Source organism: Brassica napus, chromosome A5, assembly GCF_020379485.1.
Source record: "Brassica napus cultivar Da-Ae chromosome A5, Da-Ae, whole genome shotgun sequence".
Classification (NCBI taxonomy): Eukaryota; Viridiplantae; Streptophyta; class Magnoliopsida; order Brassicales; family Brassicaceae; genus Brassica; species Brassica napus.
Genome location: NC_063438.1, coordinates 184,698 through 211,121, shown reverse-complemented (window position 1 = coordinate 211,121; position 26,424 = coordinate 184,698). Strand labels below are relative to the sequence as shown.

The 26,424-nt window shown below is 35.6% G+C and overlaps 7 protein-coding genes across 8 annotated transcripts; 5 read left to right on the top strand and 2 right to left on the bottom strand.

The window, feature by feature from the left end:
- Nucleotides 1–34: 34 nt before the first annotated feature.
- Nucleotides 35–724, top strand: LOC106450412 (translocator protein homolog). The gene has a single exon (XM_013892058.3). It carries the CDS (start codon nt 110–112, stop codon nt 644–646), a length of 537 nt encoding a protein of 178 aa, XP_013747512.2. The 5' UTR covers nt 35–109; the 3' UTR covers nt 647–724.
- A 450-nt stretch (nt 725–1,174) lies between these two features.
- On the top strand, nt 1,175–2,148 carry LOC106450411 (REF/SRPP-like protein At2g47780). The gene is made up of 2 exons (XM_013892057.3): nt 1,175–1,492; nt 1,571–2,148. The coding sequence occupies exons 1-2, from the start codon at nt 1,202–1,204 to the stop codon at nt 1,952–1,954; spliced, it is 675 nt and encodes a 224-aa protein (XP_013747511.2). The 5' UTR covers nt 1,175–1,201; the 3' UTR covers nt 1,955–2,148.
- Nucleotides 2,149–3,982: 1,834 nt separating this feature from the next.
- On the bottom strand, nt 3,983–4,851 carry LOC106450410 (nuclear transcription factor Y subunit B-5-like). Its single transcript, XM_013892056.3, has 2 exons — nt 4,763–4,851; nt 3,983–4,623 (listed from the first exon to the last, which is right to left on the bottom strand). Exon 2 carries the CDS (start codon nt 4,616–4,618, stop codon nt 4,151–4,153), a length of 468 nt encoding a protein of 155 aa, XP_013747510.2. The 5' UTR covers nt 4,619–4,623; nt 4,763–4,851; the 3' UTR covers nt 3,983–4,150.
- Nucleotides 4,852–10,713: 5,862 nt separating this feature from the next.
- Nucleotides 10,714–13,302, top strand: LOC106450409 (zinc finger CCCH domain-containing protein 32-like). 2 transcript variants are annotated; one of them, XM_048779520.1, is made up of 7 exons: nt 10,714–11,034; nt 11,155–11,297; nt 11,505–11,567; nt 11,636–11,761; nt 11,847–12,140; nt 12,215–12,484; nt 12,549–13,302. In XM_048779520.1, exons 1-7 carry the CDS (start codon nt 10,935–10,937, stop codon nt 12,912–12,914), a joined length of 1,362 nt encoding a protein of 453 aa, XP_048635477.1. In that variant the 5' UTR covers nt 10,714–10,934; the 3' UTR covers nt 12,915–13,302. The 2 variants fall into 2 exon arrangements, with proteins under 2 accessions (XP_048635477.1, XP_048635476.1); XM_048779519.1 differs by having other exon boundaries at nt 10,742–11,034; nt 11,152–11,297.
- A 2,260-nt stretch (nt 13,303–15,562) lies between these two features.
- On the bottom strand, nt 15,563–16,857 carry LOC106454807 (glutathione S-transferase T3-like). Its single transcript, XM_048781090.1, has 3 exons — nt 15,971–16,857; nt 15,627–15,723; nt 15,563–15,577 (listed from the first exon to the last, which is right to left on the bottom strand). Exons 1-3 carry the CDS (start codon nt 16,855–16,857, stop codon nt 15,563–15,565), a joined length of 999 nt encoding a protein of 332 aa, XP_048637047.1.
- A 2,594-nt stretch (nt 16,858–19,451) lies between these two features.
- Nucleotides 19,452–20,534, top strand: LOC106450408 (putative glutaredoxin-C12). The gene has a single exon (XM_013892055.3). The coding sequence runs from the start codon at nt 20,063–20,065 to the stop codon at nt 20,372–20,374; it is 312 nt and encodes a 103-aa protein (XP_013747509.2). The 5' UTR covers nt 19,452–20,062; the 3' UTR covers nt 20,375–20,534.
- A 1,559-nt stretch (nt 20,535–22,093) lies between these two features.
- LOC106450407 (glutaredoxin-C13-like) lies at nt 22,094–22,697 on the top strand. Its single transcript, XM_013892053.3, has one exon. It carries the CDS (start codon nt 22,184–22,186, stop codon nt 22,490–22,492), a length of 309 nt encoding a protein of 102 aa, XP_013747507.1. The 5' UTR covers nt 22,094–22,183; the 3' UTR covers nt 22,493–22,697.
- Nucleotides 22,698–26,424: the final 3,727 nt, after the last annotated feature.

Sequence of the window (26,424 nt, the reverse complement as noted above, 5' to 3'; positions counted from 1 at the left end):
CGTGTCTCTCCAACACTCTTCTTCTTTTATAAACTTGAGCTCCTCCTCATTATTCTCTTTGACCAAGCTTCTTCTCTCATTTCTCCGTCTCAAATATCTTAAACTCGTTATGGATTCTCAGGACATCAGGTACCGTGCCGGAGACGCCGCTATGGCTGAGACGGAGAGGAAACAAGCCGACGACAACAACAACAACAAAGGCAAACGCGATCAAAAGAGGGCGATGGCTAAACGCGGTCTCAAATCCCTGACGTTAGCTGTTGCAGCTCCTGTGCTCCTGACTCTCTTCACATCCTACTTCCTCGGGAATCAGGCTCGGTCCTCGTCGTGGGTCCTTCACCTCATGCGTCTCGCCTCGAGCGGTCTGATGGGCTTGGCTGCGTGGCTCGTATGGGTCGACGCTGGGTTCCACAAGAAGCCCAACGCTCTGTATCTTTACTTGGCTCAGTTTGTGCTTTGTTTGACTACGTGCATGGTCGGGTCGGGACTAGCAGGGCTTGCAGTGTGCTTGTGTCAGTCTGCGGCCTTGTTCCGATGCTACAAGGCCTTTAATGAGATCAGTCCGGTCGCTGGTAATATGGTAAAGCCGTGTTTGGCTTTTGCTGCGTTTGTAGCAGCCGTTAATGTAAAGCTCGCAATCGCGTGAGATCTATAAACAGTATAAAGCCAACGATAGATGTGATAGTCTCTGAGAATGTTGTGGAGTCGTAATTAATCGTTTTTTTTTACAAGTGTTTTGTGACAATATACGTAATTAATTATCTGTTAGTATGTGTCCATTGGGCTTTAATATATATCAAGATTGACAAAATAAAAGTGGCTACATTTGAGTTTAGGGTCCTGATTATTGCAGACTTATTGGCCGTTCACTCGGAACTTTTTACCCCCAACTGATATATTTAGGCTTTTCAAGGTGAAAATAACGGTATAATAAATTAGGCCCAATAAGTTCGAAGACGTGATGGAAAAGTTAGGGCTATTCTTTTTGCATTTTCCCTCGAGACTCGTGCCAGACGGAATGGGAGTGCTTATCTTGCAACAATCTCGACCCATGCCCTGACACGTGCTGTGAGCGGTCCATTAGCATCAGTACACGTGTCCCAGCGGTCACTCTTCGCTTACAATCCTTGTCGTCTGCAGATCTTGTATTCAGTCCTTCTATTTAAAGAGTAAATTCAATCGGAACGAGTAGGATTTGAGAATGGCTGAAGATGAGATTATAGTCGAGGAGGAAGTGCCTCCATCTTCTTCGTCTTCGTTAATTGTGGAAGAGGACGATGGGACAGAGCTCAAGCACTTGGGTTTCGTCAGAACCGCGGCGACTTACTTGGCTGTCTGTTTGTCGACGCTCTACGAGTTGGCTAAGGACAACGCTGGTCCTCTCAAACTCGGTGTCGAGAACATCGAAGCCACCGTTGAGACGGTACTTTCACCGTTGTACGACAAGTTCAATGACGTTCCTTTCAAGCTTCTCTTATTCGTCGATCGTAAGGTAAAAAGTTTTTATTCCGAATTTTTAAGAACATTGCTCATTTCCACCAATGGATGATGACACTTGATGCTTTTGTAGGTGGACGATGTGTTCTACGATGTGGAAACATACGTTCCTTCTTTGGTGAAGCAAGCTTCTAGCCAAGCGCTCACCGTGGCCACTGAGGTGCAACGCGCCGGCGTCCTCGACACGACCAAGAGCATCGCCAGGAGCGTTCTCGACAAGTACGAGCCAGTCGCGGAGTATTACGCAGCGACGGTGTGGCGTTTGTTGAATCATGTGCCGTTATTCCCCGAAGTTGCGCAGTTAGTGATACCTACGGCGTTTTACTGGTCGGAGAAGTATAACGACGCCGTTCGTTACGTTGGGGACAGAGACTACTACGTCGCCGAGTATCTACCAATGATTCCTATCGAGAAGATCTCTGATATTTTGGAACAAGATCACTGTCGAGCCCACTAGTGACTGAAGAAGCCAAAAACATTCCTTCTATTATAAGTTCACTCTACATATGTAACTTTGTTTTCCCTTTTTTCGCAACTTTCATTTCAATTTTCTTTCAGTTTTTCATTTAAAGAATTTGCCTCTCTTTTTTTTAAGAAATAACGAGTGTAAGAGACATTATCTCTAGTGAACTATCTTCTTTACTGTTCAAAGAGACGCAGAGAACAGGGGAGTGAGCGAAAGAAGCACCTTAGAGTTTCTATGCCCGCGAGTGTGAGAGACACCATAGTTTTTGATAGCAATCTCCAAGGCAAACCTATTTTGCCAACTGATCAGGTTCTCACGTTGATCACCTAAAGAATGGCCACTAAGGGCATCTCACTTGTCAAAAAGAAAAGAGTGTAGTACTACTCTCTCATCTATTCTCGGAAAAAAGGTTTACATATTAAATTTAAAACTTCACAGTTTGGTTCTGAAAGAAGTTCCTTATGTAGCTACCTATACACCTATGTTATTTTGTCAAATGTATATTGCATTTACAATGGTTTTACTAATAAGGTCTTTATTAGTACACCCATGTTTTCGACACCAGTATGTTTATTATCACATGTCAAAATGAAGAGCATACCACATCCTTTCCAAATCACATGTGCTATCGTCATCTCACTTTTTTATAAATGTATTTACGTTAGTGTCTATACAATATACCTTAGTCAACCATTCAGTTTTTTTTCTTATCCTAAAACATAGACATTCATTTCTCGAAAACTTGATGACCATAAGCTCCACGAAAGAAGGAGATCTTTCAGTTCTCGGCCACATACCCGAGGGTCTCAAAAGTTAACCTTCTTTATTTGGAAGGTCCCAGGGAGCTAGGGTTTATAAAAATCAAAAGAAGGACAAGTGAGAATTGTCCTGGATTTATGGACCATTCGGTTAAGAAATCAATTAAGCAAATATTTATTCTTATATTTTTATTAAGAGTACTCTTTACTGTTTAGAAAGTGAAGTACCAATGATTTCAAAAAAAGTAGTGACGTACCAATATAGTAAATTCATAACTACATAAAGTTTCTCGTTCATCTTGGCTTCTGTCATCGTTCAGCTTCGTATCGGTATGGATTATTGGTGTGCTCCAAGAAAATTTTACTGATCGCGTTGTCGTCTTGCTTATGTGCAGTCATGTGTTTTTGTCGTTTTCAATTTGGCCGAGGCGTTACAGAAAAGAAAAAATTGGCTCCGAAAGGTAATATTTACCTTGTCGGCTTATGGTTCTTGAAAGGTTTTGTATCAAATGTTTAAAAAGTTATTAATCTAACGGATGACAAAAAAAAAAAGCTACATAAAGTTTAAATATTGATTAGATTTAAAGAAACATCACTGAAATAGTAAATTTTTATCTACTTGTGATATCTGTACTATACGGAATGACATTTCAGTGTTGATTAGTTAATGTGAAAATCTGTGTGCAAATGCTAATAGTGATAACTTTATATATACTGAACAAGCCAGTTGCGACGTCAAAATTGATTGATTTATATTGATATATGTAAATTCAACAAGTAAAAACTAAACTGTGTTGAAATTTTACATGATAGTATTTTTTTTTTTTTTGTCACTACATGATAGTATATAATTTGATATTATTGAAGGTTTAATCTAGAGCAGAACCTCATTCTCTATATTTTCACTTTCCAAAAAAAAAGAAACCTACAAACGTGAACATCAGTCCCTTCCATCATTCATGATTGAATAATAAGATGGCAGAGATGACCATTTAGGTGGGTTATTATGGCAAGACTTACACGAATGGTGTTCTGTGAAGATTTATTTTATATCAGTCGACTAGAATTCGTTTGAAAATCAAAAAGAGAAGGCCAAGTTATACAGCAGAATTAAAAACTCATCCTCCTAATATGGGTTCATGTATCGCTGATCATATGCATATAGCATATGGACATATATACGTACCAGTCCCCACTTTCTGAATCTATAGACCATAATCAGCAATTTTTCCTGTACATACTTTATGAATGTATATGAATAACTAAAATAAAATCAAACCCTTAAATTTCACGATAACAACCTCAAGAAGAACGACTAGCACAGATCTCTCCACAGCCTCAAACCACATACACATATCATATATAAGAGTCGAAGAACAAACAAGAGCATATAAATAAAAGGGAAATCAAACAATTAACCATTGATCAATTAATTGTCCGGTGAAGATTTAGCTTCTCCTTTGCCGTGATGATTAGATTTCTCTCCTTCAATAACTCGGTAACGATTTGAGTACTTTTTGAGCTGCTCAGCGTAATCATCAAACCCTAGATTTGCCATAGCCCAACAGATATCGTCTCCATTAACTGTCTTTCTCTTCTCCTTGTGGCATTTATCGGAGGCTTCTCCAGTGACAAAGCTTATGAACTCGGAGACACATTCTTGCATAGTCTCTTTTGCTTCTTTAGAAATCTTTGCGTTTGGTGGGAGAATGTTCTTCATGATCCTTCCTACGTTTGCTATCGGAAGTAGCCTGTCTTGTTCTTTTATCACCATGTTTTCCTCTTGTTCCACCACTAAACCATCATGATGTTGATGATGATGAGAGGAGGTGCTCGCAAAGTTGTAATTTTGGAATCTAGGGATTGGGTTTTGGAAGGAAGGATAGTTCCCAGCCATCAAACCTTATGAAACAGAGGAGAGAGATCGTTATATATATATATATATCAACAGCTGTTGATACTAAAATTTTGAAACGAAAATATGTAATTTGCCAAGTGATAATGGCACAAAAGAAAGAGCAGGGAACGGAGAGGTTCTTACATTATATTAGTATGTATAAATCTGATAAATAGTCCTTTTGACATGGATTTGTATTGTCAGATTAGCTTTATTTATAAGTAGACAATTAATGGAGCTAAACAATATATAAAGAAGCTTATATTTTGACCCAAAAAAGGGAAAAGAAAAAGATTAGGTCTTTGAATGGTGACCAAGAAACAAAAGTGAACACTGAATTTCTTATTATTCCCCAAAAAAAATTATCATTCACAAGGAATAGTTTTTCCTTTTTATTCATTTTCATTCTTTTTTTTTAAGAGAAATATAGAACAAAAGCATTTTCTTTTTAAATTTGATAAGAAACAAACATACATTTTTATTCCTGTAATTTTATTTCTATACGTTCTTTTCCTATTCGTTCTTCGTGTTTCCGAAAAGGTCATCGGTCGGAGCCTAGATTTATTAGTATAAGTTATACAATTGTGACTGGTGACCAAAGAACGAGGAGGAACTACGTTCATTGACATTCCCCAATTTTTTTACCTTTCATGAAAAATATATTTTCTTTTTTATTTGTTTGTAGAAAATTATAAAACAAATCAATTTCTTATTAATTTTGATAAGAAATCATCATTTTTCATTATTTCTAAAATTTTATTTCTATTCAATTTTTTTCTGATTTGTTTTTATTGTTTCTACTTATAAACCTAAAACGTTGAAAACGGGGTTGTGGGAGACTTTCGATAGAGGGTATTTATGTTCAGTCATCAAGGGTGTGGACGTGTCATACAACCAATGAGAGAGGTCTAGGTCAATAAGCCTCACTGGGGAGACAATGTGGCAGGTCAAGCTAATTTCTCCTTCTGCGTCTTTAGTTCTTCTAATTAATTTATCTTAAACCTTTTAATCGATTGTTTTGTAGTATGCTCTCTCTAGTTTTTTTTTTTTTTTTTTTTGAACACACTAGTTTCTTTTTCTTTAAGACAGGTATGTATTAATAAAAACGAATTAAATCTTCTTTTTTGTCACTCGCACTTCTAGATATATTTAAATACCATTTATAAGTTTTTATCATTACGTTATAAATTTGTTTATTACACGTAATCTGATCGAAGTGCCTTGTATATTTATAGAAAATGCTATCGTTAGCACAAATATCATTTCTGAACAAAAGCTTCTTCAAAATTTATTGTCTGGCTCAAATATATATTTCAGTCCTTGCATAATTTGTTCCTCTTTCTTTTTGCCCATCATATCATATATCGTATAGTAATAGTAAGTAACTGAATAGCTGGGTTATTGTTGGGAAAATGTGAATAAAACTGGGTAACAAGAAGTTTTGACCAAAAAAAAAAATTGACCAAAAAAACTGGGTAACAAGAAGTGTTTTCTAAGGTTATTATTAAATATGTAAGTTTGGTACTTGTTGTGGAACGTGCTAATATAAAGATCAGATACATTTATAACAGTAAGTATCTATAATTAGCACCTTATATAGTATTAAGAATTAAATAATTAAGAACTAAGAGTTAATTTAATAAGCACCAATATCTAACTTGTGGTCCTGTGGACCATATAAGAGCACGTCTTGTGGTCTATAATTAGTAGCTGCTTAGCAGCATTGAAGAGCCTAATATTAGGTAGTTTGTAGCTTATTTTAAAAGCATAACACGAAATTAATTTGCCACTCCTCTCTTAGTGTTATTGAATTTAAAGATAACGACGATCCTTTGTTTACAAATTACACTTACGTGTTTTGTTAATTTACATATGAAAATCATGTATTTGAGACGAAAAACATTTATGAAATCTTTTTTGCCTTCTCGTTGACGGACAAGTACTTGAGCATATTATCAAAATATTCCCGTATATGTTTTTTAGTTACAGGAAGAAATATTCTAAAAATATGTCAATATGTATTTCGACAGGAAACATTAAATGATTTTGATTTTTGGTGAGTATAATGTTCTAGAAGTATGATATTTAGGTTTTATTTTATGTTATTTGCTTTCCCCAAAAACCTAAGTCAGGTGGTTAATATAGATATAATTTTTTTATTAAACTGAAGACAAGTGTCTGGAGATGATGGATTGGACCACCTTGTAGCGGCTAAACAAATTATGTACGTTTTTGGGTTATATAATTGACTAATTGCTACATGATGACGCTCAAAGCATTAATATTCGAAAGCAGTTCACACAATATTCTTAAGCACTTATATATTATAAAGTAGTTCAAAATAACATGCTTAAGCATTTACAATATTTTACTTGCTCGTTAAATCAATTTTCACTTTTAATTATCTGTTTCTCTTGACTCTTGAGTCCTGACCAAATAGTGTGGCTCGGATAGATTTTGCACCAACAATATATCCATTTTATTTTAGTTAATGAAAGCCATTTTCTTTAGAAAGCTAGGTCAAGCTTATATGCACATTTTATTTGTCAAATCATATGCCATACTTGTTTTGGTAAAAGATTATGTTCCATATATAAGATTTAGGTAAGAATAACAGTATACTTGTTATAATTAATAACGAAACTAAAAGTATACATACATAGTACATGTATTACGATATTAAATTCTAAAGTTGATCACTAAATATATATGATATATCCCTTTGATAAAGATATATATTCTCTCAATGGCTTGATAAAAAAGCAAATACTACTGATATACTTTGAATAAATAAACTGATTTCGCAAAAGTATATAATTTATTCATGGCATTTTTATTTCCTAGTGAATCTAATCAACGTACTTAATTAGATTAAGCGTGCGACTCTAGTTTTGTGAGTGGGTCAATCCACTAGCATTATTTCAATAGTTTAAATACAAAATTAGTCTTGTCTTTTACTTAATTACGTGTATTAGATTCTTTTTTCTTTCTCTCTTAGTTTCTCGTTAATTCAATAAGAATCTAAATATAAACACATCAACTGGCGAACATGTTTATACATATCTGAAATATGTTGCCTAGGCTGACCCGGAAATGTATTTGGAGCTCACTCTACACAAACTTTTTTTAGTTTTGTTCTTTCTTGACCAGTCTAATTTCGCTTCATTTCCTTTCGGCCGCACAATATTAAACTCTAGTAACTGACTGAGGAGACTCCAATGATATAAGTTAATCAAACGATTTGTTCGTTTTCTTAGGTTTTAAACTTTTAATCAGGGTTTAGAATTTTGTATAACCAGGTTTCCATACGTTAGGATTGTAATTTTACACATCCAATACCGGTTAGGCCTATCACGGGCCGCGGGGGACATATGAGGTCGAATCTGCAGCCGAATCCAAATTAAACTAAAATTAGTGACATTGGGGGACTGATTACAAGGCTTCGGCTCAACTTTGACCTTTATATATATGGCCTTGAGGATTGTAAATTTGTAATGGTTAGGTTTAAATTTGGGCTTTATATTAAAACACGATTTAATGACTGATTCTAAGAATATGATCCGTGTTGTTGTTCAAAAAATAAAAATACTCCAGTGTATTCAACACTATACATTATACTTTAAAACTAAAACATGAATTTAAATACAAAAATATAAGTAGTGAAACTATATTAGAAATCAAATAGAACTTTGAACTAATTTGAAATAAAACTAAAATAATAAAGTAAATATTTAACTGTAGAATGTGTGAAGATTAGTGATTTTCTCGGATGGAGCCATTTCATTCAGATAATGATGACATGGAAGATATTGTCGATGAGTAATTGAATTCCCCACATCTACATGGAGAGCCCTAACTGTTTCCACGATCAATACCAGTCAATTATCCCTCCTCTAGTCCCAGAGTATGACTGTTTCAACTTTACTGGATGTTGAGCCACACCTGGTTACATTTGGTTTGCCTATCCCTTTTATGTGGACAAGTGAGAAATGCATAGGTTTTCATAAAGCCGAGATTGAACAAGGAATCCCCTTGGATCCATATGCTAGAATGGAAACCAAGGAGGAGTATCGGGCGCAAGCCAAGGGGACGCAAACAGTCAAGAACAAAGCTTATCCGCTTGAGTTCGAACATTGATGAGACTCAGTTTTGATATGATATTGACATTTTGTGTGTGTATAACTCAAGAGAAAGTGCCAAATCGAGAGAAATCTAGCAAGTTAAGAGTCGATATAGCAAATGACATAATTACATACAAATGTTTTGCTCTTTTTAATTTGCTATCTTCTCATTGTATGGCTGAAAGGAGATATGGGGAGTTGTTATGTTATCTTATCGAACGCAGATTTAGTGCTCATCAGGTTATAGACTTTGAAGATTGAAATTGTTCAGCACACAAATTTCCCATCATTCTATGTAAGTTACTAATGGGCTTTGATAAAATGAATGTCATGTTTTGTTGCCTTGTGAAGTTGTGAGATCCCGAGCTTACATGGCAGTCTTTTAGCAGATACAAGTGGAGTGGTCGAACAAGATCCAAAATTTTAAAGGGTTTATAATTTTTTTTAGTTTTGTAATAATTATAAATTTAAAATCATATATTTATAAGAAAGTCATAATAACTATATTTGAATTTAATTTCATATTTATAACCAATACATATAAATTACAATTCTTTATTTTGTTTATATAATCAACTAAAATGCAATAAATTAAAAAGTAATTAGTATGTATATCAATTATATATTTTGGAAAGTAAGAAATAGTTGTTCATCTCTGTTTGAATATTCAGTGGTGTAGTATAGAAAGTTAGTATTATAATTTGATTATGTTGAGGAAACAATTATCAATTAGTGATTATAAATAGAGAGAATAAGATATATTTTATTCATCATTATTTAACAAAAATAGCAAACACAAAGAAAAAAAACTAGTATGCAATTTCTGTCTACAAGCAAAAAAGAGTGCATTGTCTAATCAAAGAGTATATAACTTTTTGTCTAACTACTATCCAAATTTTTCTCTATTATATTTATAGATTATAATTTCTGATGGTGGATATAATAAACATTAAAAAAAAACTGAAAGAGATAGAAGAATGGTTAGAAGAATGATCAAATTTGATGATTTGATCGATGAATTTGCATTGAAAAATGCCAAATGATCAAGTTCCGTTATTTAATCAATGATCTGCATTAAAAACTAGAAATTATGTTATTTAGATATAAAATAATTAAATTGATGTATTTATTTTATATTCTAATGATATTTTGTAAAAAAATCTATATAATTTCAGATTATTAAAGAGGGTCTTATTTTCTTTTTTTGAACAAGGTATGTATAAAGTTTGAAACGGCTCTGGATGACGACTAAAAGAAACCTTTAGTGACGGTTAAGGAATAGAATCCACCGTTTTGAAACAAAACCATTCGCGATGAAGTTTGATGATATATAACCGTCTCTTTTTCACTCATTGCGCGTAATTTCCGTTGAAAGTATTACCGTCCATTCTTTAAAAAACCAAAAAATTGAGAGATTAAATTATAATTTGTTTCCTAACAAATAAGTATATTATTTTCTATTCGAAGGATCAAAGATAGAACAAGAAAAGAATATGAAATTATTATGGGCGTAATTGTATCGACCTTTTAGAGTAAAATTAATAGAGTAAAATTAGTTTACTCTCATTTACTCTATTATTTCACCACTCAAATGAGAAAAAGAAGAAAAGTAGTCACTCCATTTTATTCCAGCATTTTTTGTCTTTTGATGCTTCCAAGTAAAACTTTCCACTCTCTTATTTGAAATTAAACTTAGAGTAAATAATAGAGAATTTGAGCTAATTTACTCTAAATAATATAAACAAATAAAATGTGTTTATTTTACTCTTATTCAACTCTAGTTTCCATTTCTTTTTTTTTTCTTATCTTTTACTCTATTTGTTTTTCACCTAATTACTACAAAATGTTTCCAATCACTCTATATATTTTATATTCAGAAAGGAAATAATTAAGAAAAAAAAGAAAAAAAAAAGAAAGAAAAGAGAAATTGAAAGCTAAAAAAAGAAGAAAAACACTGGAGAGACAGTACGGTCGTCATAAGAAGAAGAAGAAGAAAGAGAAATCAGTCACTGTCTGAACCTCTTTTATTTTTCTCTCTCTCTCTCTATAGACTTGGGGGGTGCTTTCTTCTCTGGTCGATGACCCTTGCTTTGACATTTCTTTTAAAAACTCTCTTGTTTGTGTAGAAGGTTAGGTGAGAGGGAGAGTTTTAGTGTACAGCAAATCCCTAGAAAAAGTGAAGGGGGTTCCGATCGATGGACATGTATGGACGCACTCCTCCGACGGCGATGAATGGCTCACATGCTCCTCCTCAATGGACCCCAGGAGACGCCGACACCGGACTACTCCTCCAAGGTCTCTCTCTCTCTCTTCTTCTTTTACGATTCGCATGCGCCTTAACAAACAAACAAAACAGTCTCCTCTCTCTTTTGCTTTTGTTCTTGATTTGTCTTTGTAAAAAATGTGCTGCAGCAGAATCATCGATGTGGCGACTAGGGTTAGGTAGTGAAACGTACCCGCAGAGAGCAGGTGCTCCTGACTGTGCCTACTACATGCGCACTGGTGTCTGTGGTTACGGTTCTAGATGCCGTTTCAACCATCCTCCCGATCGTGCCTCGGTACAATCTTCTCATTCTTTATCCCTAATGTGGGTTTTGTTTTCTTTTGTTTGAACTGGCTAAAGTGATAAGCTTTAGTATTTTTTTTTCTCTTGAATCCTTACTGTTTTATGTCCTCCTTCCTCTCTTCTGAGAATATGTATTCCTTTTTTTATTTTGTGTGCTAGTATGGTTCAGACTCTTTGCTTCTATCTCTATATAATGTAGGTTGAAGCAACAGTTAGAGCCACAGGACAGTATCCAGAACGCATGGGTGCCCTCCCTTGTCAGGTACCCCCGCAACAACCTCTTACTCAAACTTTCTTTCTTTTTAATTTGACTGTTGTTTCTTGGGGCAGTTTTATTTGAAAACTGGAACCTGTAAATTTGGGGCTTCATGCAAATTCAACCATCCAAGGAATGCAGCAGCAGGTGGTTCCATGACCCACGTTCCTCTCAATATCTATGGCTACCCTGTCCGCCAGGTACAATTCTTTTTCTTTCCCTCTCTCTCTTTTTTTGATTACCCACATCTAATCTAATAGAGGCTCTCTTCTCTTCCCTTTGTAGGGTGAAAACGAATGCTCTTACTTTTTGAAAACGGGGCAATGCAAATTTGGTATTACCTGTAAATTCCATCATCCTCACCCTGCTTCCGCTTCTGCTTCTGCTGCTGCAACTCTTCCACCTCCAGCTTCTGCACCTCAGTTTTATTCATCGGTGCAGCATCACTCACTTATGCCTGGACCTCCTTCCTCTAGCTTGAGACCTCTTCTTCCCGGTTCTTATATGCAAGGCGCCTACGGTCCAATGCTATTAACCACCCCAGGGGTCCTTCCTATCCAAGCCTGGAATCCATACTCGGTAGCCCCTTCTTGATTCTTGTTTCATCAAATACGTTTCTTTCTTATTTTTTCTTAACTTTGATTCTCATGCAGGCACCTGTGAGCCCTGCTCTTTCTCCTGGTGCAACTTCTTTATATGGAGTTACACAGCTCTCTTCCACCCATCCCGGGGTCTATCCATCAGGTGTTGTTACCCTGAAAGAAGAGAGCTTTCCAGAGAGACCAGGCGAACCAGAGTGCCAGTACTATTTGAAAACAGGAGATTGTAAGTTTGGAACGTCTTGCAAGTTTCATCATCCTCGAGATCGGGTTCCACCAAGACCTAATTGCGACCTCAGCTCCGTTGGTCTTCCTCTACGTCCGGTATGCTCCCTTTCTGGAACTGTCGCAATGGTCATCATAGTAATCCATTTCGTTTTGTAAACAGGGCGTGCAACGTTGCAGTTTCTACGTACAAAACGGTTTCTGTAAGTTTGGATCAACATGTAAATTTGATCATCCAGTGGGGACCATCAGATACAATCCTTCTGCATCCTCCCTCGCTGATGCACCCGTGGCTCCTTACCCTGTCACCTCTCTCTTGGCCTCTTCTTCTTCTTCCTCTGCTGAGCTCATTCCGGGGGATCCTTACTTGGGGGCATCGTCAAGAAGCACATCTAACAACATCTCAGCAGGTTTGATATTCTCCCAGAGTGGCGTCTCACTTCCACCATTCACTGACCTCCAGACCTCTCTTTCCCTTTCCGGTAGCAGAATCACAAGACAAGGTCGAGAAATCCGTCGATCCTTTTGAAAAAATGTGGTAACAATCATCATTCTTAATATCATTATTATTATATAGAAGCATATGTGATGTGAGATTATAGTCTCCCCTACCTAAAAAAAGAACAAGTCTAGTTCAGCAGAAGAACCGATTGAGAGTCACATATATATAAGAGGAAATGTATATGTGCATATATCGAAAACAAAGGAAGAGGCTCTTTTTATGTGTGTGTATAAGGTTTGTATAGTGAGGTTTCTTTATATTGTACGTGCTTCTACTTCAGACCCATTGCGGCTGAAAGAAAACACTAGAAAAAAAAAAGAATGAACTCAAATGCCCTTTTTTTTAAGATGTTCTTTTATCCTTTCCTTCGTGAATTGGTGACTTAAATATGATGATGAACTTTTCATGTGCTGTATATTTGTAGCTTGTATCATGTGTGTTGTTAATTTGTTGATGTGTCTGCTTCACACATTAGATTATGTTTTTTTTTTGGTGGTGAACCGGCTACATGTTAAGTTTAGTTAGGGCTCATTTTGAAGCTTGGCACGTTAATGTTGTATCTGTTCATTTTTAGAGAATGTTTTGGAATGAAAGCTGAAACTAGTTTAGGGAAGGAAAAGGAAACAGCCAGAAGATAAAACTATGAGCGGCCTTTTCCATGGAGGGCCCATCTATTATCCGGTTAGCCTTAACGGCCCACCGAAAATCTTACATGATTAGATAAAAGCGTTCCAAATTCCCCTGCCGGTGACGGCCTAAGAGCATGTTTATTGCTAACAACCTTTAGTGTTGCTTAGGTAGTTAGGTGGTTGTTAAAGAATATTTAAATATTAAAATAAGGCTAAGAGATAATATTAAGAAACACTTAATGAAACTGGTTTATTGGTAGTTGCTTAATTTAAGTTGCTTAACAATAAAAAAATATTAAATTAATTTTTAAACATAATTTTTTTTAAGAAGATAAAATTTATTAATTATATTGAACATAGTTAAACATAACATTTTAAACAACAATTTTAAAATACAAACATAAAAGCATTAACACAAAGATTACTAAAACAAACGATAATTATTTGAAAGAGACATCGAAACTCAGTTGGTATCTTGATCACGTCCAAATTTACGCCATAAATGTTCAACCAAATCATCCTTTAGTTGTTGATGTTTTTGTCTATCACGAATTCTTGTTCGAACACCCATCATATTGGCGATATTAGTAGGGATATCTGTTGAATATGTGAGATCGACATGTGAACTTCCGCTTCCTTCGCCTTGTTGAAAATCAGAAACATCGTGTAGACTGTAGTCACCTCGTTCATTTTCCACTATCATATTATGGAGTATGATACATGCTCTCATAATCTTTCCAATCTTGACTTTATCCCAAGAAAGTGCCGGATTTTTAATAATGGCAAATCGAGCTTGCAAGACTCCGAAAGCACGTTCGACGTCTTTTCGGGCAGCTTCTTGTCGTTGAGCAAATAAAACTGCTTTAGGCCCTTGTGGAATTGGAATAGATTGGATAAAGGTGGCCCATTTTGGATAAATGCCATCGGTGAGATAGTAAGCCAAATGATAATCTCTTCCGTTGACCGAGAAATTCACTTGCGGAGCTTGACCATTTATTATGTCATCAAAAACAGGTGAACGATCAAGAACATTGATATCATTTAAGGTACCTGGAGGTCCAAAAAATGCATGCCATATCCAAAGATCATATGAAGCCACCGCCTCTAAAACGATAGTCGGTTTTCCAGAACCACGAGCATATTGCCCTTTCCAAGCGGTGGGACAATTCTTCCACTCCCAATGCATACAATCGATGCTTCCTATCATCCCGGGAAATCCACGAAGCTCTCCAATATGAAGTAGACGTTGAAGATCATCTTGTGTTGGTTTTCTTAGGTACTGATTGCCGAACAAATCTATTATTGCTTCCACAAAATTTTCCACACATAACCGAGTAGTGGTTGAACCGAGCCTGAGGTATTCGTCCACCGCATCAAGCGCAGAACCATATGCCAACACACGAATGGCTGCCGTACACTTCTGAAGTGTAGAGAGACCAAGCCTTCCGAGACCGTCTTTCTTTTGACGAAAGAATTCCACTTCGTTTGAGAGACGATCAACAATATGCATAAACAATGGTTTGTTCATGCGAAATCGTCGCCGGAATAGATTTTCTGGATATGTTGGAGTGTCACTAAAATAATCATTCCACAACCGGAAATGACCTTCTTCACGGTTTCTTTCGATAAAAACTCTTTTTTTTCTGGTCTTCTTTTGGCCTTCTTGATCACCGTTAGCAATGATTAAATTCTCGAATGTCTGATCCAAATATTGATCAAAAAATTGATCATATTCTTCATCAAACGAGTCATGAAAATTTTTGTGAGAAGAAGATGCCATGGGATAGACTTGGTTTAGAAAGCAATGGAGAGAATGGAGAGAATGGAGAGAGATGTGAGAATAGAAAATAGACTTGGTTTAGAAATACAGTGGAGAGAATGGAGAGAGATGTGAGAATAGAAAATATACTTGATTTAGAAATACAATGGAGAGAATGGAGAGAGATGTGAGAACTACGCTGCTACTCTTGCAATATATAATATAACAACTAGTGCCCGTGACCAATAATACAAAACCTTTCACTCTCATGACCACTACAAAAGCTTTCACTCTCGTGACCACTACAAAACAACATGACCATGTTTTTATGACATGAAACATGACCACTACAAAAGCTTCCACTCTCGTGACCACTACAAGACAAGAAACAGCTCCACTCTCGTGACCAGTCATTGACAACAGCTCCACTCCCGTGAACTCTTTCCACCTGCAATAACAAGAACACAACATTTTAATTCATTAATAAAAGCGTGAGACCATAAGAAGAACAAGAACACAACATTTTAATTCATTAATAAAACAGAACAAGAACATTTTTAATACATGAAAAGCATGAGACCGAAGCAACAAACGTAGAGAGACCGAAGCAACAAACTTAAAGCACCAAACAACAAACTAAAAGAGAACGAAGCAACAACCTTAAAGAACTTGAAACATACTTAAACTAAATAGACATCAAATCACCGATGAGCTTCTTCTTGAGGGCTTGTTCTTCATCATCTAGAGGTCCTGTTTTGTTAATTAAACTGTCTAGAAGCATGTTCTTAGACAAGCGATCTTTCAAGACCAAGTCTTGTTCTTTTAATGACGACATAGACTGAAACTCCTTGGCCGCATTCTCCTTCTGCGCATTCTCCTCAACCGCCGTCTTCTTACCACGGGCTTTAGCGGCTTTAACTCCCTCTGGACGCAGGGTTTCACTTGGTTGAGAGCTTGGACCGTCTGCCCCGTCCTCATCAACCCTTCTTTTTTTTGAGCTTCCTGCGTTTTTGGAAGATGAAAGCTCACACCACTTCTGATCGTTCCTCAGCTCCTTCCAAGCATGTTCAAGGAGAAATCTCTTATTATAGTTGTTGAAAAAAATTTCATGCGCACGTTTCACCACATCATTCTCGTTCTGGCCACTACTTCTCTCCCTTGTTGCAGCTTCATAGGCGCCACAGAACTTGCAAACTTGTTCATTTATCTTGTGCCATCGATGCTTACAATTATTTCCCTCTCTCTGTTCGCCTCCAGAGACCTGACTCGCTGAAAAATATGCTGCTACTCTTGACCAGAAAGCGCCTAATTTTTGCTCATTGTTAACCACTGCATCCTTGCTCGTGTTTAACCACGAGCTAATGAGCAACATATCATCCGAAGGCGTCCACTTCTTTCGTTCCTTACGGTCAGGAGGAGTGTTTCCAACGAAGTTCGAATCAGCTGTACCTTGAGTGGGAAGAAAAGGAACTTGGCTTGAAGATAGCTCGACACTATCTTCATAGGAACCAAAAGCCACATCTTGTTGACTATTTAGAAGATCAACAAAATTTGGATTATGTCTATATGGATTGGAATCCATATCCTAGGATGGAAAAGAAAAGATAAATTAAAGAACAAAGGGGAGGAAGTGGGGTTCGGGTTGTTCAAGAAAGAGGAGAAGGCCACAGTTTAATAGAAGGAAGAGAAGCATTGATCACAACCAAACCCGAGTGGACATATATCTAACACAATTATCACACTACACCATCCATATCTACCAAACCAAAACTTCAATTTATTATCTTAACACAACCGTACTTTTAATTTATTATCTTAACACAGCTCTAACCTAACGCATTCATTACAGTAAACCTCCTATATCGTTCAAACATAACACAATTTATTACGGCTCAACAACAAGAACTCAAACAGAAAGTTAACCACAAAACACTAACCAATTCAAGACAGGAATAAAATTCTAATACAATCGCAACTGAACTCACACAACACCAACCAATAAAAACAACGGTTTAACCAATTCAACAGAGCAAAGATCAAGTATTTATCCAATTCAAAAGATCAAAGACAGAGGTTTTACCTTCATTAACTATCGTGGGTGTTTTGTCTGACAAAGAGAAAGTTCCAGCCTCGATCATGTCTCTTGATCAATTCACCTCAAGACACAAAGACAAAAAAAAAATCAGAAGCATGAAATCGTTATGATTCAATATGACAGAAAACAATCTAATTGAAATTATTTAAGACATGCATAATTGAAATTTTCAAACATTAACACTAACATTTACCTTTCGATTTGTCTGAGCATCAGCAGTCACCGTTTTGCTTCCTCGTAGAAGAGCCACCACGAGGGGATCTCGCTGTTCTCCTTGGTCGAGGAGAGGAACCGATAGAAGAACGCCGTTTTCATTGGCCGACAAGCCCCACCGAGAAATCTACCGTTTCGTTGAGGAGAGCCACCGTCAAGAAGTGAAATCGCCATTTGATCGCCTCGGAGAAGAGAGAAGGAAGAAAGAAAGAAGAAAAAACAAAAAGAAACAAAAGAGACGCAACCCGTGTCCTCTCTCTCTCCTCTATCCAATGAAGCTCTGACGCGTGGCACCGAGGGACGGACGCTTCACGGTACTAATTAGGCAACGCCCCTTTGCTTAATTCATGTTTTCGATTTATTTTTAATCCTAATTTACCTAAGCAACTCTCCTAAACAACCGCAATAAACATGCTCTAAGAGCATCATTATCCCTGTCTCTTAGACAGGTCTCTTCGTGTAATTGGGATTTAAAAAAAAAAGAAAAAATGTAATAATCACATGAGACGTCTCTTAATTAAGCATGGGAAGAGACGTCTCTTCTCTTCCTCTTTTTGCCTTCTTCTCTTCGCCTTTCTCTCTTCCTCTCTATTTCTTCCTCTCCATCTCGTGCTTCCACAGTTTGTTCACCGTGAAGATGTCGTTGACGGAGCTAGACGACGGTCAACGCCTTGCGATGATTCTGATTTTTAAAAAAAGACGAGAATCTAAATTAGGACTTATAAATCTAATTGACGGTCGAGATGCTAACTTAAAAGAATCTATTTAGTATAAATCGGTCCTTTGTGTTGCCACGTCCTTGGATCCCTACAAGGAATCTTATCTCTTTTTATCTGTCATACCTGAATTTGATGAAGATATTTACAAAGGAATATAAATGATATACTAGTAGATTATATAATTACGAAATTGTATTGTTTTTTAAAAAAATGAATGTAATAAAAAGATGACATGAAGGTCTTTACCAAAAAAGAAAAGGAGAAGATGAAATGAAGGTAAGCGAGTATCAAAACATATAAACAAAAAAATAGTAAGAAAAAGAAAATAAAAATGCAAGAAAAAGTCATGAATTTTTGTTTTTAGAGACTAATCTACAAGTGTGTTAACCCTAACATTTTTGTGAGAACCAACATTTAACACATTAAATTTTAACGATATAATTATTTCTTTAAAATATTAAGAGCTATTTAGGTAGGTATTTAACTTATTTTTTTTGAACAAAAGGTAGGTATTTAACTAATTTTAGGAAATTTGATATATCTATCTTTAATTTGACGAAGAGGATTCGTATGCGGTAAGGCCTTGCTCGACCTGTGGTTTATTGGAGTATTGTCTTTGTGAAGCAATGATGCTGTGAAGTTGTGCTGTTCCTTGGTTTTTAACCGACGGGTTCTCCGGATTTCTTGGTAAGGAATTGTGGAGCTTTAGCTCAATCGCGATTGGTCTTTGAGTAGTTTGATTGTAAACCGAGTTTTTCTTCGTCGGCTGCTCGGGTGAAGATCAGTTATCTTGTAGCTTCCCTCAGTTGAAGCTTGTTCTTGAGTGGCTGGTGCTCGTAGTTCCGTATCGGAACTGTTGTTGGAGCTTTGCTATCACCCTAATAATTTAGACCATCATCGCTTTCTCTCTCATTCCGGCTTCCATCATCGTGGCTTCTCATTCTTGATACTTGTTTTTAACTCCAAAAGTTTCTTCTGATCTTGTTCCCTTCTTTATCAGTTGTTGTCTTGGTCCTTTTCTTGATTCCAGATAGTACTGTCTACTATGCTGGCTGTTGGCTCTGGAAGGGTTTTCATACCTTTGCCAGTTTTGTGTACTTCCAGTTTAAGTTTTAATATTAATCCACCAGATGACAAAAAAAAATAAGAACGGAAAAACTTGTGATGTCCGAATTTCAACAAAGATGACACACTACACCGGTCCACACCAACATTTTGCTTTTATAGACACTCTAAACTTTATAAAACTCAAAATTAGATTACATGTTTAATTAACTATAAAAAAAAAGCAAGCGTTAAATAATTCTAAACAAATGAATAAATAAATGGTAAGGCTATGTGATGCTGCTGCCTGTCGTCGCAGACACACCTGCTTTATGTAACGTTTAAACATATAAAACCTGAAATACATAATATAGGGGGTTGTTGCAGAAAAAAACATAATATAAGGGGTAATTTATTTCAGAGAAGATATGCTTGGCTAGCCTTTTAATTACATTTTCCTTTCAGAAAAAAAAACATAATATAGGGGGTAATTTATTTTGGTATATTTTCTTAGAATTTACTAGACGTGTTTTTTTGGTCATAGAGTAGTTATATACCTTTTCTATAAAAAAGTTATATAATAGTATAGTATGTTTTATCCTGGGATTTAAAATAACCAAAATCTAGCAAACAAGGGACTATAAATACCAGGCGCTTGTTCAACACCAACTAATCCAAGGTTACTCCATTGTTACTTCTAACATTTTTCTTGATCAATGGAACGAGTAAGGGATCTGGCATCGAAGAAAGCGGCAGTGATATTCACGAAGAGCTCGTGTTGCATGTGTCATAGCATCAAGACTCTCTTCTACGAGCTAGGGGCAAGTCCTGCGGTCCATGAACTCGACAAGGACCCACAAGGCCGAGACATGGAACAAGCCCTCTTTGGGGCCTCCGGCTCTACTCAGGCTGTCCCGGCGGTTTTCATAGGTGGGAGGTACGTCGGCTCAGCTAAAGACATCATCTCCTTCCACGTGAATGGCTCGCTCAAGCAAATGCTAAAGGACTCCAAAGCAATTTGGTTGTGATTAATTACTGTTAATTCGCTTGCATATCGTGATCCATGATATATTTATATATATAAGTTTAAACTTTAAACTATACATTGTGGGGATGTGTCTTAAATGCTGGCACTATGAAATAAAATGTTATAGAACCATGCATGCATATATATAAGAAGATTATGCATTTGAGTTTGCCCCCAACAAAAACCAGAGAAGACCATGCTCCGGGAGATTAGTTAATTATTAGTTGATACGGACCATCTAATCAATTATAACATAACTTTATAAGGTAAATGAAAACCGAATAAGTTAGCAATATATCTTCTGATGATTGGACAAAACAAAACTGTATCCCTTGAATAACTGAACGATATACAAATGAATATCGAACTATGCATAACAGCATCGCTTGAATAAAACAGAACTATGCAAGCACATGAAAAGCTACTCCCATAAAACAATTGGAATAAAGCAGCCCATAACTAGCTCATGCGTGGGATCTAAGCGTACGACTCGTGCTTCCGGCAATAGGGACATTTGGAAAGAAGAGATGAGTAATATAAGAAGAAAGAGAATTAAGAAAATAAGAAAAAATAAAGAAACGAATCAATATTCTTTTGGCAAGTTGTACGTTTCAGAATCATATTGTATTTTGCTATATATATATATATATGTGTGTGTGTGCCACCATCCATTGTGTTACAGGGAATCAACAGGGAGATAAAAAACATCATTTAATCAAGGAGACACAACAAACTTTTCAAACCTTTAATGGTTTTGTGGCTGAGACAAGATTAGCTTAGCGATGGCTTAGTTATATCTTCTAGGTTTCATGTTGATCCATCTTGTTTTTATTCTTTTTTGCTAAGGTGGTTCAGAACTAAGATCTTTACTCTGTAAAATCTTTCTTTCATCTATGATATTTACAATTTAACAAAAAAATATGTGTGTGTGTAGTTTTCTTACCGAAAGAGCTCGAATCTTCTTTCATTTTAACATTCTTTGGCGCAAAGATTCAATCATCGATCAAAGGAGATTTGTCAAGAGAATACATACGGTACGTACGAGCTATCTAGCTGGTACGTTTCAGAATCATACGGCACGTACGAGCGAGCTAGCTAGTAAAACGCTAATCTTCTTAAATTGGTATGCATACCGGTTTAGGCAAACGGCTTACTCAAATTTTAACAAATTGTTTGATCCGAAAAAATATCGCGGGCCAGGCCATGCAGAAAACACACACAAACCCATATATGCGACGTGCAGTGTCAGATATTATTCACGATTGACCCCATAAAAATGTGAAGTTAATAACAATGTTTCGAATGGTATAGAACAACCCATCAACGGTTAAGTGACGATCCAAACAACTGCAGCCCTGCTCTTTTTTTTTTTAACAACAACTGCAGCCCTGCTCTATACTCTATAGTAATGTGTACAACTCGGGCACAATCAAAGAGAATATAAAGAAGAAGAAAACACTCAAATGGCCGTCATTTTAGCTTTTTTTTTTTTTTCTGTTAGGCATCTGATATTTATCTTCTTCTTTTTTGTAATTGTGATATTTATCTTTACTTTCTGATATTTTATCATAATATTCATAATAACTTTTTGAATGTTCTTTCTAACCAAAAAATAATAAAAATAAATAAAAAAATAAGAATCTAAAGATTTTTTTTTCTTTTGGTTCAAAATAAGAGTAAAGATTTATTCACGAACTTGCTATAAATAGCGAAGCAGATTTCAAGCATTTTACAAACGCAAACCAAACAAACACATACATCGATAAGACAATAAAAAACTTAACTAAAACCTAGCTAGACATCAGATCTCATGGACAAGGTGATGAGAATGTCGTCAGAAAGAGGAGTGGTGATCATCACGAAGAGCTCATGTTGTCTCTGCTACGCCGTTCAGATCCTGTTCCGTGACCTTAGGGTTCAACCAACGGTCCACGAAATTGACACCGACCCCGACTGCCGTGAGATCGAGAAGGCTCTTCTCCGGATAGGCTGCTCCACGGCGGTACCAGCTGTCTTCGTAGGTGGCAAGCTCGTTGGTTCCACCAATGAAGTCATGTCCCTTCACCTTAGTGGCTCTCTCGTCCCCTTGATCAAACCTTATCAGTCTCTCCTTTACTAGCTAACTGGACCAATCAGAGATCCTTCGTGACAATAAAAACCCTTATAGCTAGGGTGTGCGATTTTCTTCTGTCATATCACATATATGTATCTTACTTTTGTGTTTCTTCATGTTTCAGTCTAGTTAATCAACTGGTGTATGTTGATGTACGTATAAATCTCTGTTTATGGTTACCAAAAAATAAAAATAAAAATCTCTGTTTATGCTAATGAAAAGAGTATTCAACAGATGTTAATTTTTCTTTTAGTTTTGTTGTTTGCGACACTAATAATTTGGGTCTCCAAGATCGACAAGACTTCCCATATCTCGTTGGTCAAAAAAAAAACTACGGGAAATACAACGGACAACAACATCAACTTTTTTTTTCTGTTCACGACGACATGAGTTCTGATAATACTATTATCATGGGTTTCCATTCACAATTTTAGTTTAGGATTGAAATGCTTACAAAGTTACAAGTATCTACTCTATATTTATGCATCATATTCACATAACAATATAAAAGATGAGAGTATTCATATTGGCTATTCAACAAGAAGATACTATATGATTATGTAATTTCCAAGTTTTTATTTAAAAATTTACAAAATTGTGATACATTGTATAAATCACTTTTTTAAAAAATATGTTACTACTAGGGAAAATATCCGACGTTAAATTATAAGTGACTTGCTAATTAACCACATGAACTCGTATTCTGGTTATTGTAATTTAACTAATTAAATAGGCATATTAATTAGCACACATTGATCTAACAACGCAGATTCATTGGTAGATAGGATTAGGGTCTAAAGCGTACATTTATTAGAGGGTGTTTTTTCATAGTTATTGCCAATATATGGAGCATATATATTCCAATTGTTTTGAATATATGCTATCATAGACTCAGTTTCCACCCTGAAAAGTTGAGAGAAGGATAAATTGGGCAATGCTTAAGATATCAATGATGGCCTAAATGTGACTAAAGCAACTTGAGTAAGAGAATAGAAGATCTTTCACGGTCCAACGTGAATATATCATGATCGCTACAAGAAATCATTAGTTTTCTTTTCTTGAGAATCTCTCGTTTTCTTATTATAAAGCATCATTATTTCCGTATAGTTTCTTAAAGTTACCACGATGGAACGATTAGGAATACTTCAAAGTTATCGAACCAAAGTGAGTAAAAGCCTTCAAAATAGACTTTTGAGATTTTCTGAAAATGTGATTCTCTTGAGTTCAAAAGGCCGAAGGGAAATAAGAAAAGTAGAAGGGGCTTTACAAGATATATGGAACAACTTTTTTTGGCCTCCAACTACTTGGGATCTTGGGAGTTGGGAGAGAATATAATCAGAAGTTGTGTATAGGACGTGTAAGACGTAAGAACCACATCGTTCACTTGTTGCCGCTATTATACATGAGACCCAAAAGAATATATAGACAGAATCTCGATGATCACTTATAAAGTGGTCCATTTTAAAAAAGTAAGGAAAGCTCGTGCGAATATTAGTATTCACCAAAGTGGAATGATACAACATTCAGTTTCAGTTTAGTTTCTAGTAGTATTCTCCATTCTCCAACCACATAATACGCATAAATACATTATCAAATTACAAGTTGAACAAAAAGCATGAAAATATGACATTAGAAAACACCGCAATGTAAACCTTGGGTTCAGCATCAATTAACCCAAGTTTTCTTTGTGGGCCATGTTGCTTCTAATATTTCTTAATCGATGAAACGGGTAAGAGATCTGGCGTCGACGAAAATGGCAGTAAATTCACGAAGAGCTCGTGTTGCATGTGTCATACCATCAAGACTCTATTCTACGAGCTCGCGGCGAGCTCTGCATGCAATCCATGAGCTTGACCAAGGACCCACAAGTCCGAGACATGGAACGACCCTACTTCAGAGCCTTCGGTTATTGCCGGCAGTTTTGACAGGGGGAGGTACGTCGGTTCAGCTAAAGGCATCATCGATCTCCTTTCACGTGGATGGCTCGCTCAAGCAGATGCTTAAGGACTCCAAAGCCATATTGGTTGTGATTACTATTAGTTCTCTTACATATAGATACAACCTCCACTCATTTATTATGTCATCTCGTGAATGATATATTTATCTAAGTTTAAATTATACACGGATGTCTTAATTTTAAGTACTGGCATCATGAATAGAAATGTTATAGAACTATGCATGCATCTATAGGAAGATTATAATGCTCCGGCAGATTGGCAATTATTAGTTGACACGGAGCAAGTATAGTGTAATCAATTATCATAAGATTACGAATCAGCTGGATTTAGTACAAAGAGAGGTGCAATTCACATCAGACATGCGAGATGTAGTACCACATGTCTCAACAAGATCACATTCAAAAACTTCAAGCACTGGCTGCATTAATTATAGGGACATGAAGAGTGAATTTGATTAACGAACGGAATAAACAAATCTAACAACACAAATAAGCACAACAGTAAAATACTACCTAAATGATATGACCTAAAATACTTCTTGTTAATTTTTAATTTTATAAATACTGTTAAAGTCGTATATACATTGTTTGAATGATAATAAACTTAAGTAACATTAGTTTTGAACCATAATACAAAGTAAGCAAAGGCAAACCTAGATTATGGATCGCTGCATATGTGTCAGTGTTCATCAAGAGGAGTACGCACGTTGTCTTAATGGAGATGAAGTTTGACAGAGATTATCATGTATCGCTGATATGTTCGAGATAGTGTTTTCACTCATGTTTCGAGCTAACTAGGTCAATCAATCAGTCATGGTTTAGTTATATTCGAGAGAAAAGTCTAATTAATTAGTTGCATCGACGTAGACAACAAATTAAGATGATGAACTAATTGAGGAGCGATAAGGTTTTAGTGGAGTTGATAAAATTGTGCATTGAGTTTTTATCTTTTAATATTGTGGGATCCGTTCCAATTCGTCTAGTAGTATCATTCAAACGAAAGAAACAAAAAATGAGCTCACTTTCGAGCATTCTAGCTATGTCGGTAACGTGGCAAAGTCTTTTATTTATGTTTGTTTATTTTTGCCGTGTTTTTAAAATATCCATCAAATCGACAACACTGTAACAAACAACAACGAGCTTTCCTTCTCTATCGTCCCTATTTGGCCACGATGTTTGGGAATTTTCTAGTATTACTTTTTTCTAGACTAATATTTTTCTTCAGTTCTTTAATTTGGCTCCAACCGATGACGATGACATGTAAAATTAAAGTTGAGTTATAGTATATATTATAATTTGATGTAAACAATAAGTGTTAAAACTGTAAATTTATGTAGTAAATTTGAATTAAAAATAAGATTTACTATTTTACTAAAGGCTGATATCTATATATATAAATTGCAGTATAGTATTTTTTAATAAAGTAAAAAATGTAACATAAGAATATTAACCTAGTTCAAAAATAAATAAATTATAATAATTTTTATTATTAATATGTAAAAGGTAAAAATTTGACAGAAAGTAAGTTGCAATATATATATATATTTTTAAAATTCCTATAACTACTCATAATATTATTTGTTTCAATATCACTAAGAAAATAAATCAAATGAAATAAGAATAACTTATATAATTGGAAGTTTTAAAATTAGTGAAAATTGTAACTCTGAAAAATGACACTCATGATATCTTGAGTTAAGTTTTGATTTAACAATTTTGTAAAGAATGTAACTCAAGTTTTTAACTCAAACATAATACATAATAATTCAACCTTTAAATCAGAAAGTTAAATTTAATACGTGATTGATAATAATATTTTCGAGTTATTTATGAATTAGAGCTTTAACTCAAGCTAAATAAACATTAACATAAGCCACCGATCGATCAAAGCCTCTAATTACTCTTTTTCTTCTTTTTAGAGCTTAAATATATATATATATATATTTTTTGTCTTTTAATATGTTTGAATATTAACATATGG

Coding starts and splice junctions, on each gene's coding strand:
- LOC106450412 (XM_013892058.3), top strand. CDS start 110: ATGGATTCTCAGGACATCAGGTACCGTGCCGGAGACGCCGCTATGGCT.
- LOC106450411 (XM_013892057.3), top strand. CDS start 1,202: ATGGCTGAAGATGAGATTATAGTCGAGGAGGAAGTGCCTCCATCTTCT. Junction 1,493..1,570: donor TCTTATTCGTCGATCGTAAG/GTAAAAAGTTTT, acceptor ATGCTTTTGTAG/GTGGACGATGTGTTCTACGA.
- LOC106450410 (XM_013892056.3), bottom strand. CDS start 4,618: ATGGCTGGGAACTATCCTTCCTTCCAAAACCCAATCCCTAGATTCCAA.
- LOC106450409 (XM_048779519.1), top strand. CDS start 10,935: ATGGACATGTATGGACGCACTCCTCCGACGGCGATGAATGGCTCACAT. Junction 11,762..11,846: donor ATGGCTACCCTGTCCGCCAG/GTACAATTCTTT, acceptor TTCCCTTTGTAG/GGTGAAAACGAATGCTCTTA. Junction 12,485..12,548: donor TTGGTCTTCCTCTACGTCCG/GTATGCTCCCTT, acceptor TTTTGTAAACAG/GGCGTGCAACGTTGCAGTTT.
- LOC106454807 (XM_048781090.1), bottom strand. CDS start 16,857: ATGGATTCCAATCCATATAGACATAATCCAAATTTTGTTGATCTTCTA. Junction 15,724..15,970: donor AAGCTCATCGGTGATTTGAT/GTCTATTTAGTT, acceptor TTGTTATTGCAG/GTGGAAAGAGTTCACGGGAG.
- LOC106450408 (XM_013892055.3), top strand. CDS start 20,063: ATGGAACGAGTAAGGGATCTGGCATCGAAGAAAGCGGCAGTGATATTC.
- LOC106450407 (XM_013892053.3), top strand. CDS start 22,184: ATGGACAAGGTGATGAGAATGTCGTCAGAAAGAGGAGTGGTGATCATC.